Below are 18,941 nucleotides of genomic sequence, written 5' to 3'. Positions count from 1 at the left end.
AAGCAGCATAACACGGACATAAACGATAATTTGTCCATCTTCTTAGTGTGCTTAGTTCCTCACGGGAGTCAGCAGGTGGTTTGGCCTAAAGGGTAGTGTGGTCGTTCTTCAACAGGAATGTAGGTCACGGGTTTGATCCCCAATCTTTCTTATCTTTTGGCCGGCAATATACTGAACTCTTAAAATTGGCAGGATTTCAATCACATATTAATTGCAAATTATATGACACTATGTAAATTTAAATTAATTAAATATGAAAAAAGAAAAATTAAATAAAATGAATAAAAAATTTTTTTTTTAAAACCTGCGCGCAATTCATGCGCAGGATGTGCGCAATGGTCTTCTGCGCAGGATGTGCGCTATAGGTTTCTGCGCAGGATGTGCGCGCGCAGTTTTTTAAATTTAATTTAATTTAATTTAATTTTTTTTTATTTAATTTAATTTAATTTTTTTTTATATATTTAATTTGAAATGGTTATGGTTAATTTTGTTTTTAAATTTACATATTATTAGATATTGTGCAATGAATAGGTGGTTGAAATCCTGCCAACAGGACAGCCTGCCAAACTTAACCATGAGTTTGGACCATAGACTGTGGTTCGGACCCAGCTCCTGTGTCCACCACTGGTCCTGGTTCCACCCATGGCAGCGCTTATGTCGCCTGTACCAGGAGCCGCCCCTGGTTGGGCGGAGTGTATTGGATTATTACACCGTGTCTTGAATCCTCGCTTCACCTCCGGGCGACGCGGAGAAGCAAAGCAAACACACCGCGGACGACACCAACACGTCACGTACCGGAGACGTTCTTCTGCCACATACTCGCTCGGTTTAGCCAGCGGTTCGCAGCTGGCAGCCCAGAAATGTCTCGTTTTCGGGGCAACGGGAGACTTCCGCTGGTTTGTTAGTAAGTACCGACTCAGCTGAACGTCGCGAACGTGTAAAGCTACTGCGTTTACACTGACGACTCGTGGAATTACGTTAAATTCCTGTGTTATAGCTAGCTCCCGTAGCCGAGCGTCGCTCCTTGCAGCTAATGCTAACGCTACCCGCTGTTGTGGTTTCACCGCAGCGTTTCCTTGCGGTTCTAACAACTCGTATTTATAATTTGAATACATGTATACACACGTAGAGCATCGACAGACAGGAGAGGACGATCGCTTCCTCTTCGTCTCACTTGAGGCCTTGGTCATAGAAGAGCGCAGAACCTGAGTTTTTTAAGGTTAACTCTTAAACCGTGTTGTTTTTTTTCTATCAGAAAATCATGATGAAAATGTAGCAAAGCGGAATGGAGCCGTGGAATAAACCCAACCCGCCTCCCTCAGTCTGATTGATGATGTACGTCAACTGAAGCCTGAAGTTGAAGACGAATTGCACCATGGGAAGGTTTGTTAGATGTCATCTGTGGTATTTTATCTTGATTGTCCCATCTGTCTCATATCTGTGACATTAAAGATCGTCTGTGCTGATTCTCTTCTTTCTTCTACTTCCTGGCAGGATCAGCTTTTCGTGCCTCTTCCCGGCCTCATGGCACTTCAGCCTGTCCTCCCAGGTTCTTCCTCGGCTCCTCATCCCCTCCCTCAGACAGCTGCTCTTCATCGGCCTGGTGCTCTGCCTCATAGGACTCCTCTACCTGCTGCTAGTCACGGGAAAGGGCAACGCCAGCTGGATCAGGAAGGAAAATAATTTCCACAGGTAACCAAACAACCGCTGTCTGTAAGTGTTTATGTCACGAGGGCCACCGGTAATATTTTGGCAGTGAGCATTTTGGTTGCTTTCCAAAAGGCACTTGGCAAGGGTGACTGATGTGGATGCAACGGATACCAGCAACCCTGACCTGAACTACGGCTTGGTGGTGGACTGTGGCAGCAGCGGCTCTAGAGTATTTGTTTACTGCTGGCCCAGGCACAATGGTAATCCTCATGAGCTGTTGGACATCCAGCAAATGCGAGATCAACACCGCAAGCCAGTGGTAATGAAGATCAAACCGGGTAAGCACCCCAGAGCTAGGCTTCTAATTCCTTATTAAAATGACAGATTGTTAAACAAACAGTGCTAATTATTGAATATTCAAAAACTAAATTAAATATAATGTAGTGTATATGTACCTATTTTAAACCAGATGTTTGGTCTTTGTTTTTTCCCCTGTAGGTATCTCTGAATTGGCTAAAACGCCAGAGAAAGCCAGTAATTATATTTATCCACTGCTGAGCTTTGCAGCCGAACACATTCCCAAAAATAAGCACCAGGAAACACCTCTGTATATACTCTGCACGGCTGGAATGAGAATCCTACCTGAAAGGTACAGTTATAATATTATTAGATCTAAATAAGACTGCATGGAATGTTTAGACCTCTGGTATATACAGCACTGAGGAGATTTGGGCCGGACCAGACCAGTTTACAAAAGTTCACTACTAAAGCCGCTCTCAGATATGCACTGAACTCTGGATGATCTCCTGACATTGTCCCGAGGGGCTGTATGTGAGAGCGCAAATGTCTGAGTGAGAGGCTCTGGACTTTCTCTGGACTTTCACCTGCCAGCTCTCTATAAAAAAGTCTGGATAATGTCAGAATGAGCCAATTTGAGAACAAAGTAGTGTTGATGTTTCTAACATGTTGACACAAAGATTTTTTTATATGTGCCAACGCTGGTGTCGATGTGCTGTAAACAAACCACATGATCCCTGCAGTGTAATTTCTACATTAATTCTTGCCGAGGATTTATCAATTTATAAATGTTTATCATGTTGCTTATTACTAATGCAGTACACATCGTATTAAGTGCTGTGATGCAGAACAAACTTTTATTGTTTTAACAATCATTAACCATAATTGAATCGAACTGGTTTAAACTCCTACACGTGACTGGACTCGCAAAACGGGCAATCGACCCAATCAACAGCACTAACTGTTTTATTTTGAGAAAAAGAAAAACTGACCCTCATGATGAAGTTTTGGTGTTTGTTTAACCTCAGTCAGCAAGAAGCACTTCTCGAGGATCTGCGCACTGACATCCCAGTCCACTTCAATTTCCTCTTCTCCGACTCCCATGTCGAAGTCATTTCTGGAAAACAGGAAGGTAAATACAAGGAATAATTAAATAGACAGCAATAGAAAGCAATAGTCTCAGCTTCAATCCACTGCTGCAAAACTTCATGACTTAATAAACCATTGTTTATAACAAATTTAATACACCACAACTGATAAATGTATTCATGGAGACGGACAGACTTATTGCCAGTGGTTGTAGCTGCCAACTGACACTCTTCTTTGTATTGTAGATCTATTTTTAATTAGTTAATTAATTATAAAGTAGTGCAGCATTGGTAATTCTGCAAACATTTAATATAATAACTCTGACATTAATTGGTTTGTTTTAGGTGTCTATGCATGGATTGGAATAAACTTTGTCCTTGGAAGGTTTAACCATGTGCACAATGGTAAGATCCCAAATACACTGACTACACCCATGCTTTTCCTTTTTGCCATTCAACATCTAATGTGCTACAGTTCACCTAAAAACTGTGCACGTGTGTGGTAAAAAAGTCTCTAATTACACATTATCCATGTGATCTATCTTCTCTGCCTGATTGTCTCACATTTCCCTTGTCAATGGTTGAAGATGGGGAGGCTGAAGTCGAGGTTCATGTCCCGGGCAGCGATCAGCAGGAGGCGCTGGTGAGAAAGAGGACTGCCGGGGTCCTGGACATGGGCGGGGTCTCCACACAGATTGCATACGAAGTGCCCAAAACTGTAAGCTTTGCTTCTCCACAACAGGTTATTATCCACAACCAATTCTGTTTTTGTGCTGTCTTTGTTTTTTGTCACTCACCCTTTGTTCTTCTCCCTCCTTCTGACATTCCCTGATTAAACCTGTATGCACCATTTTTGTCCCCGTGGAGATGATCTGCTCTCCATTCATCACTGTTGAACACATACTGTAAGCCTGCTGCATTACTCCATAGCAGGATTAAGGACAGAGAACATGAAGTTATCTATGTAGAGATCATCACATATTATGGAAATTGTCAGTGTAAGATGTAGAAGGTTTAGTATTCTGTCCTCTTTGCTGTGACTTATAAAACAGTTTTATCTTCTGTTGTGTGATGTTTTTAAATACACTTAACTGGACATAACACAAGTTAAACCCGCTCTTTTTGGGACCTGCTTTGAAAATCAGTTAATCCTTGAATGTCAGTATTACTGTCATCTAGATATGATAAACAGATATGGATGTGTGTGGGTTTATTACGAGGTTATGCTCATTCCTTGAAGATTTTTGTTTGTTCCCATAGGAGGAAGTTGCTAAGAACTTACTGGCGGAGTTCAATTTAGGATGTGACGCACATCGCACAGAGCATGTTTATCGTGTTTATGTGTCCACCTTCCTGGGTTTTGGAGGAAATGCAGCACGCCAAAGATATGAAGAAAGCCTCACCAGAAATACTGCCACTCGAAACAAGTGAGATCCAGTTGTTTCCATCTTTCTTTTGTAAATGTTTTTGTGTGTATTCACACTGTATTACTGGTTTGTTCAGGTTCTTGGGTCAGCAGATAGGTGAGACAGCAGAGTCTCCCCTCCTGGACCCTTGTCTTCCCGCAGACCTGCAGGATGAGATTGGTCCATCTGCACAGAAGCTCCATCTACGAGGCACAGGAGACTTTGACCGGTGTCGCCAGATTCTCCAGCCGTACCTCAACCACACAAATGAGACCCACACCTCCCTCAATGGAATCTACCAGCCGGCCATTGACTACAGCAACAGTCAGTTCTATGGCTTCTCTGAATTCTACTACTGCACGGAGGATGTGCTGCGCATGGGCGGGGATTATAATGCCTCAAAATATACACGGGCTGCTAAGGTAAGTGCCAAATAGAAAGTTCTATCAGTAAGTAACTAAGTATTCCTCTAATCTTCTTTATCTGACTAGAAATACGATGTTCTTTCTGTTAAAAGCGTTATTTTTTAGAAGTTCAGTTCAAAGTTGCCACATAGCTCATCATCACACTAAATTCTAAATTTTTCTTCGTTCAATCCAAACAGTGTTTTCTTTCTTTCTGTTTAACTGACCATTTAAAATAAGGATTTTTAATCGATCATGCATTTAATGTTTTGCAAGGATATTAATTTACTTACTACATGTGCGGTATTTGATTTAAGACAGGGCGAGGAATGTTATAAATGATGTTTTCCCCCTCCAATTTACCATTCTATGAAACGTATGATTCCCTGATTGGCCTGTGGCATGCAATACTATTGTGGTTTTAATTCCATATATTTTAAGCAGCTTTGGTTAATTAATTATAACATGTGGATGCCTTGTCACTGGAAACTTTGCTGATGTTGTTGGTTGATGTTTGACCTTTTCAGAGTTACTGCGCCACCCAGTGGAAGACTCTGAGAGAGCGCTTTGACTCCGGCTTGTATGCGTCACATGCTGATCTCCACAGACTGAAGTAAGTCATACAGGATTATTCTATTATTCTAAAGCTCAATTAACCACTTGGTCAAAAAACAGATGTCTGGTGGTTTGTGCAAAATGTTTTTAATCAATGTCTTCATGTTTCTGCCTCCAGGTACCAGTGTTTTAAATCAGCATGGATGTATGAAGTATTACACTCGGGCTTCTCTTTCCCGGCCAATTACAAAAACCTAAAGACGGCGCTGCTGGTCTATGATAAGGAGGTCCAGTGGACTCTTGGCGCAATACTTTACCGAACACGGTTTCTGCCTTTGAGGTAAGAAAGGTTTTGGTTCTCAGTCGCTTTAATCAAACAAGGGTTAAGTCATTTTAATGAGCACAAAATGAGAAATCATCCTCTTAAATCCCATCTAATTAAATAAGCTCTTCCGTGCAAGTGCAGGAGAGATTCTTTGTCTTCGATAACAACACACTCTTATTTTGAGCATAAGTGTGGAGTTGAAACAATGTCCATACATGAGATTGGCTGGTAAAAGGACACTAAGTATTAAGGTTTACAGAGAGGGTGGCTTTTCAATGCATTTGGCAGCACAACGTAAATTATATTTCAGGAATTTCTCTGATCCTTAACAAAACTGGCAAATCCAATAATGGCTAATTATAGACCATCTTAAACAAGTGTCTTTTAATCTAAAGATCTTGGTGACTTATTATTGCACCTCTCTAAAAAAAATTATATATATATCTTGTGCACCCCGCATACAGAGTCCCAAGCCTGTCCTCTCAATAAAGGCAAAAATTACTTCAAAAGATAATAAGTTTAAATCTGAAAATGAGTTCACAAGTGTGTAACCTCTAGAAAGAGTTTTCTTTTGAGCATCTTGTTGCTGAACAGAAATTTAAACCAAGCTTATACATTATCAGGATTCTTATCACATCATCTATCAAATCAAACTATCTTAGGTCTTAACACGTTATCTCTTTGTTAAGAGCTGCTTTGTTTTTTTCTGCCTATTTCAGGGACATCCAACAGGAAACCTTGAAAGGAGCTCACTCTCACTGGCGGCACAACTTCTCCTTCGTCAACAACCACTACTTGTTCCTGGCTTGTTTCTTCATTGTGCTGTTGTCTATTATGTTGTACCTGATGCGACTCCGCCGCATCCACCGGCACGCTGCCCAACGCTGCACCCTCTCCTCCGTACCGTGGTTGGAGGAGGGCCTCAGCTCACCCACTCTTCCATCACCCTCCAAACTATTCAGTACTGAGATCTAGACAAAAGAAGGCAATATTTTTTGAGCCCTCAAGCTTGGCTGAGCCAATGTTTGTATTTAATTTATTTAGTTTGACATGAAAATGTATTTTTAAAATGAATGCCGGTCACTTCTTTGCAGCTGCCTAAAGGTGTCTTCTACTTAATTCATAAAATTAATAAAGACAAACACATCGGTACTTTTCTCGTTAGGGAATCTTCCATACCCAAATAAATCATCTAAACTTTCACAAAGTTTGACAAATATACCACAGTGGCGATTTATTTTATTTTATTTTCTAAGTGTGTGTGGGCATTTGCCTTTTCTTTATGCCTTTTTATATGTGCAACATCACATGTTTTCTTTTTTCAAATACAGAAATCTGAAATGCAATACGAATCATTAGTGGTAGAAGCACTTTGTAATGCAGATAGAAATGAGAATGCACAACGCCTCTCGGCTGGAATGGTCTTTTTTTGTGTGCCTGTGACTATCCCAATTTTGTTCTGCCTCTAGTGCAATACATGTCTTGACACTGTTGGTAAATTCTCCAAAGCCCATCCATTCTTTTTGTATAGTATCAATCTCTCTTGAAGCCCTACTGAAATTCTCACGTTGGGTGATCTGATTATCATGTTGGATGCTGTTGCATACACTGTTATTTACGTTGGGCTTCATTTTCAGAAGCTATCATATAACTGCTGCCAGGGGATTGTAACTGAGGGCACATTTATCTGTCCCGTTATTTATATGAAAATGGTCTATTGAAACGTTTGCACAGATGAATGCAAAATAAATATTGTCAAATTTCAATTAAGTTATAAAGTTTTTATTTTTGTGTTTATTGCTTTTGAGCAATAGTACCAACAAAAAATCCAAACACTAACAGACACAGCACATCTTGGGTAGTAACAGAAGCCACAGTCATAATCAAATTTAATACAAAGCAGTTTATCTTTAACTAGAAAGGTGTATATATAGAGAGAGACTTTTTTGACTTTAAGATAACTTTTATTTAGATCAATTTAGGATCTCTCCAATAGTAGCATCAGCAAAAAATAATAAAAAACACTTCAGATCATATTTTACAAAAGAAAAACTACATGTCATGTCACACACACATGGAGTTTAAAAATGAAGGACCAGTGAACCGTCCTAGTGAACATAAAACCTGTCTGATTCCCCACTGAGACAAAAAAGCTTCAGGTTACTGGTCAGGCTTTGACGCACTTCACCACATCTGTCCAGCCAATATCTTACTCTCCCTGCTTTTCCAGGTGGACAGTTTAGCCATACCAAACAGGAAGTGAACCAGAGAGAGAGAGAGAGAGAAAATATAAGGTAATATACAGCAAGGTTCTTTACATCAGACATAACACACTAGTCCTCATCCTGAACATTTTTTAGTGCAGGGTCAATATCTTATCAAACACCCCTCCTCTATCTTCATAGTTATAAAGGTTTTATGGTAAACTTGTCTGGCTGTTTATTTAATGAGGGAGAGATTAGACCATGTAGTGTACTTGGATCAGACTAAACAAATTATGTCTTTCCTTGAACTGAATCTGAAATCTGTGGTTCTCCCAGAATAAACACTAGCTCCACACTTGAGTGATACGTTTATCTCAGTTTACTGTAAAAAGCTATAGTTGTCATTTGCGTTTGAGTGCTGCATGGACTCGAGACAAGGTCATGAGTTTTGAGAAAGGGACAAATGAGACGCTAATGCTGAATTTAGATAAGAGAGTTTCTTCACCACAGGTTCCTTTAAGTATTTTTCTCAATGATTTATGTTTTTATCTGGTTTTAGGCCACAGGTTTAAATTTCACTAGGATGCCTTTTCAGTTTCTGTTCAGGATAATACCTGATAGAACTTAACACTCTTTTCTAGTCAAAAAGTTTGAAATAATAATAAATAATGTGTGAATTGTATTATTATATAGAAGAAAGACACTATTAATTATCTTTGCAGCGACTGGGTAGAACCTGATCCATTATCTAACCTGTGTCACTCACCATTGGCTGAAACATAAGCTTTGCACACAAAGTGCACAGGCGAGTCTCTGTGGGTGTGCCGGTGAATTGAGACACATCGGTGACTCAGCATTATAAGAGCCTGGCATTTTTAAGAGCCCCTTTGTTCCAGCAGTTAGGTTAAAGTTGGTATTCACTTGTAACACAGGGTTGTCCAGCCACCCCTTCTTCAAACGCTATAATGCACATGATTGAGGTATGATTAATAAAAGACTGTTCTTAACCGTTGGTCCATAATCGGCCATTTGGCCGTGAAACAGACCAAGTACTCGGTTCAAATCCAATGTACGAGTTGCAGAACAAGTGAATCTGTGAGTTGATAACTTGACAGAATGGAATGTAGAAGTGTATGAAATACAGGTAGGCCATCGTATTTTCCAAGTTTTAAGCGCAACAATAAATTAATTTATTTGACTGATGAAGTGGCAATGGATGATGGCTACAAACACTGTGTCATTGAGTTCACACGGGATGTTTAAATGTGTCCCACATGCAGAGGGCATCAAGTATTTACACGTCCCTCACACAGCACATACAGGGGCTTTCTCTGCATTCTGTTTGCAAATGGAGATGTAAAAGACAAAATGTGCCCTCACACCAGTTCAGAGGATCACAGGTGAGAGGCCAGCTTCTCCCACTTTGTCAATTATTCAGGAAGAACTGTCACCATGTGGATTCAGAGAGCCCCTTTTAGTTCCTCAGTTCCTTTTTCAAATACATGAATTTTCCAACAAATGTTTCAATACAAATCTAAGTACAAAATGGGTTGCATTCCAAAAGCTGTGGTTTTAGTATGAGCACCGATCCCTGGAACAACCACGACCACAGTAGCAGCTGCATGTTTCCATTTATTTAAACTTATGTTAATGCACAAACAAAACAGCAGAAATTGTCTTATATTATTAACATTACTCGTATTTGCATTTGAATAGTTTTGTTTGGTCACTAAATGGAATAAACTTATAAATAAAATCAGAAATCGTTTTTCTTACTTGAGGACTTTTATTTGTAACAATAACACTATGATCTGAATGTTTTCCACCATTCAGTGGCACAAAGAAAGAGATCGATCGTTACTAAGGAGCAGATGCTGCCGGATAAAGAGACCAAACCTTCTTATCTCTTGAAGCAGGACTGTAATAGATTACACTTTCTGGTCAAGCCCATTGAAACCTCTCAGGCACGCTGACACTGACACAGAAGAGACGCTGTGCCGCGTCAGAGGAACTGGCAACGGAAAAACTTCTGATTGGCCGCCTCGAAGCGATGGCCCGCCCTGTGGCTGACAATCCGGAACGCGATTGGTCCACATGGTGTCGAAGCCGCGCCCCCTCTGCTGCCGACGCCACGCCCAGGGCGCTGGAGCTCCGGTGAGCGCGGAGATGTTGTGGTGGTCCACGCCGCCGCGGACAGCTTCCTGAGCGCGATCCCGCTCCGCAGAGCCCGCACAGCCCGCAGGAGAGTCCGCCCCGCATGGAGCTGAGCCCGGAGCCTGCGGCGGCAGCAGCGCTGGACATGCCGCAGAGCCAGGAGGACGACGGGCCCCTCACCGGCGACGGAGACTACGACAGCCTGCCGCCCGACGTGTCGGTGGCGACCCACATGACAGCCGGAGCCGTGGCCGGGATCCTGGAGCACACGGTGATGTACCCGGTGGACTCCGTGAAGGTAAATCTCTCCCCCGGGTGGACCCGGCTCGCCACGCCGCCTCCGCCTCGTCACCAGCCGGCTGCAGCACCGCGGCTACCCGCACACACGGTCCTCTGCCCAATGCTAACAAGCGTTAGCTTCAAACCAGTGGAGCTGCCCATCACAGCAGCTAGCTGCGCTGTAAGCTAATTCAAAGCTCGTCCGCCTGCCTTTGCTAACTAATTAAGCTCGCTAGCATAAATGAAACCAGGAGTAAAACCCAGAGAAACCCGGAGCGAACCAACAGCTTTACTCATTCACACTTCTGTCCACGTGTTACTCGTAACTCTGCTAACCCAGTGAGAGGTATGGACGCCCACTGCTGCCTCTACACTGTCACTTCCAAGTTAGCCAGGTGAGAAGTAAGTTATGGACGTTTACATTGGTAATCATTAGCTGCTCTTTAGCTTCCCCTGTTTCTGTTCAGCCTCAGCCTTATTTCCCAGAACTGAACCAGTTGTCCCCACTTTGTTACTGGTGTGGGGTTAGGTGAAGGTCAAGGAGGTGGTGGTGTGGCAGGAACACATGTCTCCATGGCTTTGAGTTCAAATCCACAGTCTTACTGCCACAGCGTGGCTGCCCCTCACAAAAGGTTAACTTTAACTTTTTGCTGTGTTGCGTCACTCCTGAGTGTAGTTGCGAAACCCAGCGACCCCTCTATGATGCACAGATGACTCATTAACTAGAAACAACTCTGGTTCTGCTCAAAAGCATCTTTGTTTATATTCACAGGATAACATTGATAAATCAGCATTTGATTGGAATTACTTTGACTGAGACAAAGGTTGTTTTTACGGGATTTAGCCTCAGAATATAACATGAACAACAATCCAATATATAAAATGTCCAGTGAAGTGTTTGGGATTTTCCTGTGTTTTGCAGTGAGCATTTAATGCAGCACACTGTCGAGCTGAAACAATTCATTATAGATTAATAACTGATATAAAAGAAAATCTGCAGCTGTCTCCTATTTTTTAAGTAAGTGTATTGGGTTTTGGACTTCGCCACTTTAACAAGTCATCACCTTTGGTTGTTGGAATTCATGATGAGAATTGTCATTGTTTTTTGAGAATCAACTTGGCAGCTGCAGCCTCAACACCCGGTAAATAAAACATGGTTTAGATATATATGGCCAAGGACCTCTATCTTCTTTCTCATGTTATGTAGTTCCTAAATACTGAAAACAATGATCACAACCATATTTCTCTGTTACTCACGTAAGTAACAAGCTAGAGAAAATGTAATGTTGAGTACATTTTCCCATAAAACTAACGTTAATTCGCTGTAAAAACAAGTTCTTGAACTGAGTCAATCCTTCCGACTCCAGCTCTTTGTAAAGCTGGTGTTTGAAATAACGTGTTCACCAATGAGTGCCCTCTTGAATTTCAACGCAGTAGATGAAGTTAAGAAAGTAAAAGAAATGGTTAAAAATTGGCCTGCGTCTGCAAAGTAAATCTCTAACTGCAGGGCTGATTGTGATCCTTGCCCCTGAAATCCTCTCTCTTCTGCTGTTTTCTAACAATGTGGTGTTGTTGTGATAATTTGGTATGCGGCTCTACTCGACCATTAATCTTGATGTGACACAGAAAACTGCAAACCACCTGTCCAGATAAAAAAGTCTTTATATCCTTTTTTGCTTCGTAGTCTTGACAACTGGCTAATTTAGCTAATGTTTATCATTGTTGTTATTATTAACTTATTTGTACTTTTCCTTGAACAATTGCAGCTCAAAGTGCTTTACAAAAAAACTGAAATCCCCTTCACAGAGTCCTTCTTATGAAAATAGATATTTATTACACAAACCACTGTGGTCATTTCCTCCTGAGGTTACTCTGCACTTTTCTGCTGTTTGATCAGTGTGTATCTGGCTTCAAAACACAACCTGTTTGGAAATATCGGTGGATCTCAACTGATGAAAGACTAACTCATGGTTCCTTTTTCCTTTTCAGAGACACACTCACTGCATTTGTTTTCAGTAAAAGATGCTAAACTAAGAGTGTGTTTATGAAGTAATGAATTGAAGTCTCAGCAAACTTGAGATGAGTTTAGCTGAACGATTGTTTTAAATAAGACTTGAAGTGTTTGTTTTTTTATCTCAGAGTTCATTGGATACGATAACAATCTACTTAGTGTATCTTTCAGCCTCCCATACAGGCCGAGACACCTCTCGGACCCTGGGAGTAGCCCATGCTAATGCTAGGAGGGGGATCTTATCGATGCTGTGCACATGTGGAATCAGCCTCACACAGCGAAGGGTGTGTGTGTGTGTGCTCCATCTTCTGTTGTATTGATTAGGTAACGTCCATAGAACCACAACTGCCAAAGCTGAATTATAAAGATAGGACACACAGTGATGTCAGAGGTGAGAGTGTTTGGATACACTGGTGTTTGCCCCCGGTTCTGTGACCTCAGTTGACTGTTACACTGATGTTAAAGGCATCTTGAGACATGGACAATCTTAGTACTCTACCTTCAGGCTACGCTATGCAATTTCCATCTAATGAACAATATGAAAATAATAATATGCATTTTTATTGTTATAAGTTATCCTTCCAACTTTATCTGTAAAACATACAGCAGAACAAAATGGTGTTTCTCAGGACCCGCGTGCACAGGCAAACAGTTATCAGTCAACTACCTCATTGAAAGGTGTGCATAAAAAATTCATATCATTGCATCTGTCCTCCACAGAATGGTGCAATTATGTAGTTTTGAGGTTGTCCAAAATAACCTTAGACATAAATTACGCCACCAGGTTTTGTGTGACCCCAGGATCCCAAATGCGTATCAAACGGAAATGTAATTGATACTTTATTGTCAAGCAAAGGAAGGAAACGCATTGACACATGCTGGGGAAGATAGACTCGGCCTATCTCCTGAGTCAGCCCCAGATCTCCACGCAAATAAAAACATGCTTTGTGCTGGCCAGATAACTTGGCATGGTGGAGTAAAACAAAGAGCTGCCACCGCCCGTACCCCCTCCACACACACGCACACGCACACACACACACACACACACACACACACACACACACACACACACACACACACACACACACACACACACACACACACACACACACACACACACACACACACACACACACACACACACACACACACACACACACACACACACACACACACACACACACACACACCCCAACACCAACACACACCAGTCTTGTGAGAGACACACATCAGTCTGACAGGAACCTCACGGCTGCCAAGAGCCCTCACTGTCAGAACAATGTGACAGCCTTACAAGGAGCAATGCATCAACAAATGGTGATTGGGCTGATACCAGGTGTCCACTTTGAAGCCAGCCACAGCATTCACGCAGAGACCTAACATCAGCACTTGTTGACCGATCTAACCATGCTTGAACCATTGATGAGCAGTGGTTAATAATATGCGTTTGTTTTTGCAGACCAGGATGCAGAGCCTGCAGCCAGACCCGAACGCACAGTACAGGAGTGTGTATGGGGCTCTGAAACGGATCATTCGGACAGAGGGGGTCTTCAGGCCTCTGAGGGGCCTCAACATCACCATGATGGGAGCGGGGCCGGCCCACGCGCTCTACTTCGCCTGCTACGAGCGGGTCAAACGCTCACTCAGTGACGTCATTCAGAGTGGAGGCAACAGCCATTTAGCCAACGGTATGAGGCCCTACGTCTTTTCACAAATCACTTGCCTGTCATTTTAACTGTTGTACACGAGGCCGAGCAACAAGGCCTGGGGGAGGAGTGTTAGGATAATGCCTGTTAATGCCGTTTCCTGTTTGGAATGGCAAGGACAAAGCCAAAATCCTAACATGCAATCTGGGATGTGTGGGTACAAAAACAGTTTTCTAGCATGTGAACACAAGAAAGAACCTCGTTTATGACTCCGACCAATGGAAATAAGGATCATATATGTGAAAAGTGTTGTTAGAGTTTGTTGTTGTGCTTCAGGTGACTGGATCAGAGTTGACGAGACCGGTTTATGTTTTAACAGGTCTGGCAGGTAGTGTGGCCACCGTGCTCCATGATGCAGTCATGAACCCAGCTGAAGGTAAGAAAAATAAGTCCAAGAAGCCTCGTTCTTGGCAGGCGGCTCGGTGCTGCAGCTGTTAGAACTGTTCTGGCAGGAATGTTCTAAAGCTCCAGCTTCCAGCTACCTCCCACAGGCTGGAGTAGTTTGTTGGCCTAAGTTTGCATCTCTACATTTCCCATGGGTGTGAACGGTTGTACGTCACTATGACAGCGCAGTGCCATTGACTCTTCAGGTTGTAACCTGCCTCATACCGATTGTCTGCTGGGATTGTCTTCAAATCCCCTATGACCTTCTAAAGATTCAGTGGATATGGTTTTCATTATTTATTTTTATAATATTAATAATAATAATAATTATTATTAAAAGATATAGGTGACAAACTTCTAGTTTTATTATTGTCAATAAACCCCATGAATAATCTATGACTCTAATGCCTGATATACTTTATTCTCCTGTACAGTAGAACTCTGTTGTTGTCCAAAACCAGCAATGAGCTACACTGTCTGACATGCTCCTTTCTATTCATTGTCTTGTAAAACTTATCATTCTGATGTTTGAGATAGTTGTTTAACTTTTTAAGCAAAAAACAAAGTAGCATGTTAAAGTCAATGTATTTTCAATGCTGCCTTTACTAACACTGTTCTCTGTTTCCTCCCATCACTCAGTGGTAAAGCAGCGGATGCAAATGTACAACTCTCCATATCGAGGACTGTGGGACTGTGTTCAAACGATAACGCGGACCGAAGGCATGGGAGCGTTCTACCGCAGCTACAGCATGCAGCTGACCATGAACATCCCCTTCCAGGCCGTTCACTTCATCACCTACGAGCTGATGCAGGAGCAGTTAAACCCCCACAGACATTACCACCCTGGCAGCCACATAGTGTCGGGGGCAGCGGCGGGAGCCATTTCTGCGGCGATAACCACTCCGCTCGACGTTTGTAAAACGCTGCTCAACACGCAAGAGAATGTAGCGCTGAACTCCATGAAAATCAGCGGCCACTTAACAGGGATGGCCAACACCTTCAGGACAGTGTACCGGCTTGGCGGAATGGCGGCCTTCTTCAAAGGGGTCCAAGCAAGGATTATATACCAGATGCCCTCCACCGCCATCGCCTGGTCCGTGTACGAGTTCTTTAAGTACTTCCTGACGAAGCAGTAGCAGGAACAACAGGCAGGACCCTGCTGTCATGGAAAATGTCCTGGAGCAACCCACACCTAGACCGATGAAAGATTTGCCCAACCTGAAGCTGTGTGAGCTCAATGTATTGTTTCCACTGTGGAGGAAGTAACATCAGTTATTGTCTCACAGGGAAGTCACTGTGGTGCAGAGAACAACACTTCTTAGTTCCCATTTACTCACGTCCGTGTGTGTTTTTGAGTTAGGATGATGTTTCACGAGGAGGAGATGACGATTGTTAACAACAGACCTAGAAACAGAAGAGTTTCTACTTCTTCCTCCTCCACAGTCCCATCGACCACAACTCTCCAGTCCCTCCTCTCTACATGTGCTGACCATATAATGAAGTTGTCCCGACTGATGTTTATAGTTCTTAATATTGGAGCTTTCTTATTTATTTTGTTAGCTTTCCGAGGCCTGTATTTTAAGGATGTTTGTTTTGTTTCATGGAGTATTTATAAAGAACCATTACAACACATTCCTTATTTCCACTCCACAGTGGAAAGTACATCAGCGCTTTTAAAGTGCCTCATAAATATTAAATGCTGTTTTTTTCCCTTTCTATCTCATGCACCTGATTTTGACATCTTTCCACATTTCGTTTTCGTTTGGTCCAAGTCTTATCAAAATAAGATAAGATTATGATCTTATTGTGGCTCTTTGTCACGAATGGTCAACCTTTTGTCACCGTAGGCCGCAACGGTCTGTTATTTTGTTTGCCTTGTTAAAGTGAAGAACTACAACACTCCAAAATCACGCACAATAATCTGTTGCAGAAAGAAGGCAGCTTTTTTATATGTATTCAAACACCTGAATATATATTTTAGGGTGACTACTTCTGAGAGAAACTTCATTATGCAGGTCCACGGGTGGATCAAGTTACTTGATCTGGCGGAAATGTCTCGTGCAGTTATACTGTGATGTTTATATGTATAAATAATAATGACTTTTCAAGGTTGTAGATTGTATATATAATATTTTTCAGAGTATAAGTTTAGCTGAAAGTTAAAATGAACACTTGGTTTGATCAAAACTTTAAGTGATTGATTTTGATTTTGAGGACTGACCAGTGACGTCAGGCGCTCTTGTTACCATGAGACCGAGCCTGATCTCATCAGCTGGTGAGCAGGCAGCGTCATTTCTTTTATTTCCACTCGTCCTGTTGAACTTACATATTTCCTCTGTGCTCACTGCTCACTCCAGCCAATTGTCTATTTTTGATACAGGAGTCAAGACATTCCACCAGATATTGATGTGATCCAGCAAGCGGCCAGATTTATTTGTTTTTAATTATGGAGGTTTTCTTTTTCTTTCTTACTGTTGAAAAGTTCAGAGAGTTTGTCAGATTCCAGTGGAGTCACATACCCGTTAGCAACAGATTCTTCTTGCTTCTCCACGTGGGTAGTTATTAATATACCAAAGACGTGCATTCTATTCTACACATAACATTTTGAACCTATAATCCCGATGCTGCGTGCCTCTCGCTGCGAATTGTCCTTCCACGTTCACCACCACATAGCTTCCTCTTCAGTATCTGTCAGTTCTGTCTTTATGCTTTTGGAGCTTGTTGGACGGAAAGAAAAATCTTTTCTACCGTCACATTTTTCATTCTCCGACAAGTTTCACTAATGACTCCAAAAACTGTGGAAAATTAATGATCTTATGAATATTTTGGAAAGATTTCAGTAACTTTCGAAAATTACATTGAGAGCTAATTATTGACAGTTATTTTCTTTTTGACTAGGCTTATGAACTGCTTATATTGAAGTTACACGTGCAATATGAATTTCACATGAAAGGATACGATGTTAAACTTGAATTATAAAAGTGGCTTTATTAGCATTTAGCTTCATGAAGCAGTTTTGTTCTCAAAGTATCTAATCACAGTAACAGTACATTTGTCCACATTGTGTTTTCACAGTTGGATCCACTGACAAACATCAACTCATCCCATGTTAATCTCATGATCAGCAACAGGACAATTCAGTCAGAATAGGTTTTGATTTATGCTTTATGCCTTTAGTCAATGCTGCATTATTCCTTTAAGGTGTCGGTGCAGAAAAGAGAATTATTCCCCAACTGTGTGTCCATGTGCTTTTAACATGTTAAATCAGTGTTTCTAATGTATCCTTACATCTTAAAGAAGATAGGAGAGCTCATATTCTATGTGGGGATTTTCATGATGTAAATATGTATACGCTAATTACGCACAAAAGATAAGAAATGGGAGCTGGGGTTGTTTTTTTTTCTGCTGAGTTCCATCTCCAGAGGAGGAGTGTTTAGAAGTTTGACCATGCAAATATGAAATGATTGTAATAATGCTGCTACAGTATGTAACACTGGAGCTGAAATAAACATGCAACTGAGGAATGCTGTGGTTGTTGTCTCTTCATATCTTGTCTCCTAGATTTGGTTTGACGTAACTTACTTTCCAGTCTAACTATTCTGTTTTTATCAACGAGAGGAACAAAAAAACTTCAAAATATATCAGCTGTTGAGATTAATTATTTTTTAATTACAAAGAAATAACATGAGGTCAGCGCTACTGATTTCAAACCGACAAAGATTTGAGAAAAACTGGCATGGATGATATGACACTGAATATGACACTGACTCACCTTTTTAACATAATAAAAATCATGGATATTTCATCCATGGATCTAATTTTCCAATTTGTTTTGCAGGGTTTTGTATAGAAATTATCGTAAAAAACCCACCTCAGATGCGACTGGTGTGGTTCAAAAGAAATACAGATGGATGTCAGTGAACAAGCTCTGGACATATGTCAAACAAGTAGTTCAGATGGAAATCAGCTCATTCCAAATTGTGTAAATTAAAAGTTACTGGTAAACCTACTGTGTAATACTAATGGGAAATTGTTGCTACATTTTCAAATGTGTCTTCATTTCAGTGCTGTGCGCAATTCAAGCAAAGAGACCAGTGTCTGAAAACCACAGCTATGTGCACCACTGATCCCAGTGGATTATGTAGAATATGCTGATCTGAAATTAGTCTGAAACGACCCTTCAAGTTATATCAATCCTGTAGAGGGCGCTATAGTAGTACTTAAAGGCAGAGATGATGTTGACATTGAATTGTCACTGTGACTCACGCAGATACATAGTGATGTGATGACGAGTCCAGCTCTACTGGCTCTGCCCTAACAACCACCAGTCTTGTAATATGATGAAAGAAAAAAAATGTTAATTGCAAGATTTTTAATTTGCCAACACTGATAACTTTCTGAAAATGTATCAGATACAGGTTCTAAAGTTAGTTCCCTCATTGGTTCATAATTAAACTAAATAAATAAATACCTTTTAC

General features: G+C 41.4%; 2 protein-coding genes across 3 annotated transcripts; both read left to right on the top strand.

Annotated features, from left to right (window-relative positions):
* Positions 1 to 658: 658 nt before the first annotated feature.
* On the top strand, positions 659 to 7,491 carry entpd4 (ectonucleoside triphosphate diphosphohydrolase 4). 2 transcript variants are annotated; one of them, XM_061071201.1, is made up of 13 exons: positions 659 to 904; positions 1,256 to 1,383; positions 1,495 to 1,692; positions 1,783 to 1,988; positions 2,149 to 2,299; positions 2,976 to 3,079; positions 3,381 to 3,440; positions 3,623 to 3,753; positions 4,296 to 4,462; positions 4,539 to 4,863; positions 5,373 to 5,458; positions 5,579 to 5,740; positions 6,445 to 7,491. In XM_061071201.1, exons 2-13 carry the CDS (start codon positions 1,376 to 1,378, stop codon positions 6,698 to 6,700), a joined length of 1,854 nt encoding a protein of 617 aa, XP_060927184.1. In that variant the 5' UTR covers positions 659 to 904; positions 1,256 to 1,375; the 3' UTR covers positions 6,701 to 7,491. The 2 variants fall into 2 exon arrangements, with proteins under 2 accessions (XP_060927184.1, XP_060927183.1); XM_061071200.1 differs by having other exon boundaries at positions 660 to 904; positions 3,623 to 3,777.
* Positions 7,492 to 10,103: 2,612 nt separating this feature from the next.
* On the top strand, positions 10,104 to 17,979 carry slc25a37 (solute carrier family 25 member 37). Its single transcript, XM_061071497.1, has 4 exons — positions 10,104 to 10,381; positions 13,833 to 14,061; positions 14,399 to 14,455; positions 15,103 to 17,979. Exons 1-4 carry the CDS (start codon positions 10,187 to 10,189, stop codon positions 15,597 to 15,599), a joined length of 978 nt encoding a protein of 325 aa, XP_060927480.1. The 5' UTR covers positions 10,104 to 10,186; the 3' UTR covers positions 15,600 to 17,979.
* The last annotated feature ends 962 nt before the right edge of the window (positions 17,980 to 18,941 follow it).

The sequence above is a fragment of the Limanda limanda genome, chromosome 5 (assembly GCF_963576545.1).
Source record: "Limanda limanda chromosome 5, fLimLim1.1, whole genome shotgun sequence".
In the NCBI taxonomy this organism is placed as follows: domain Eukaryota; kingdom Metazoa; phylum Chordata; class Actinopteri; order Pleuronectiformes; family Pleuronectidae; genus Limanda; species Limanda limanda.
This window is presented reverse-complemented; position numbering and strand designations above follow the sequence as displayed.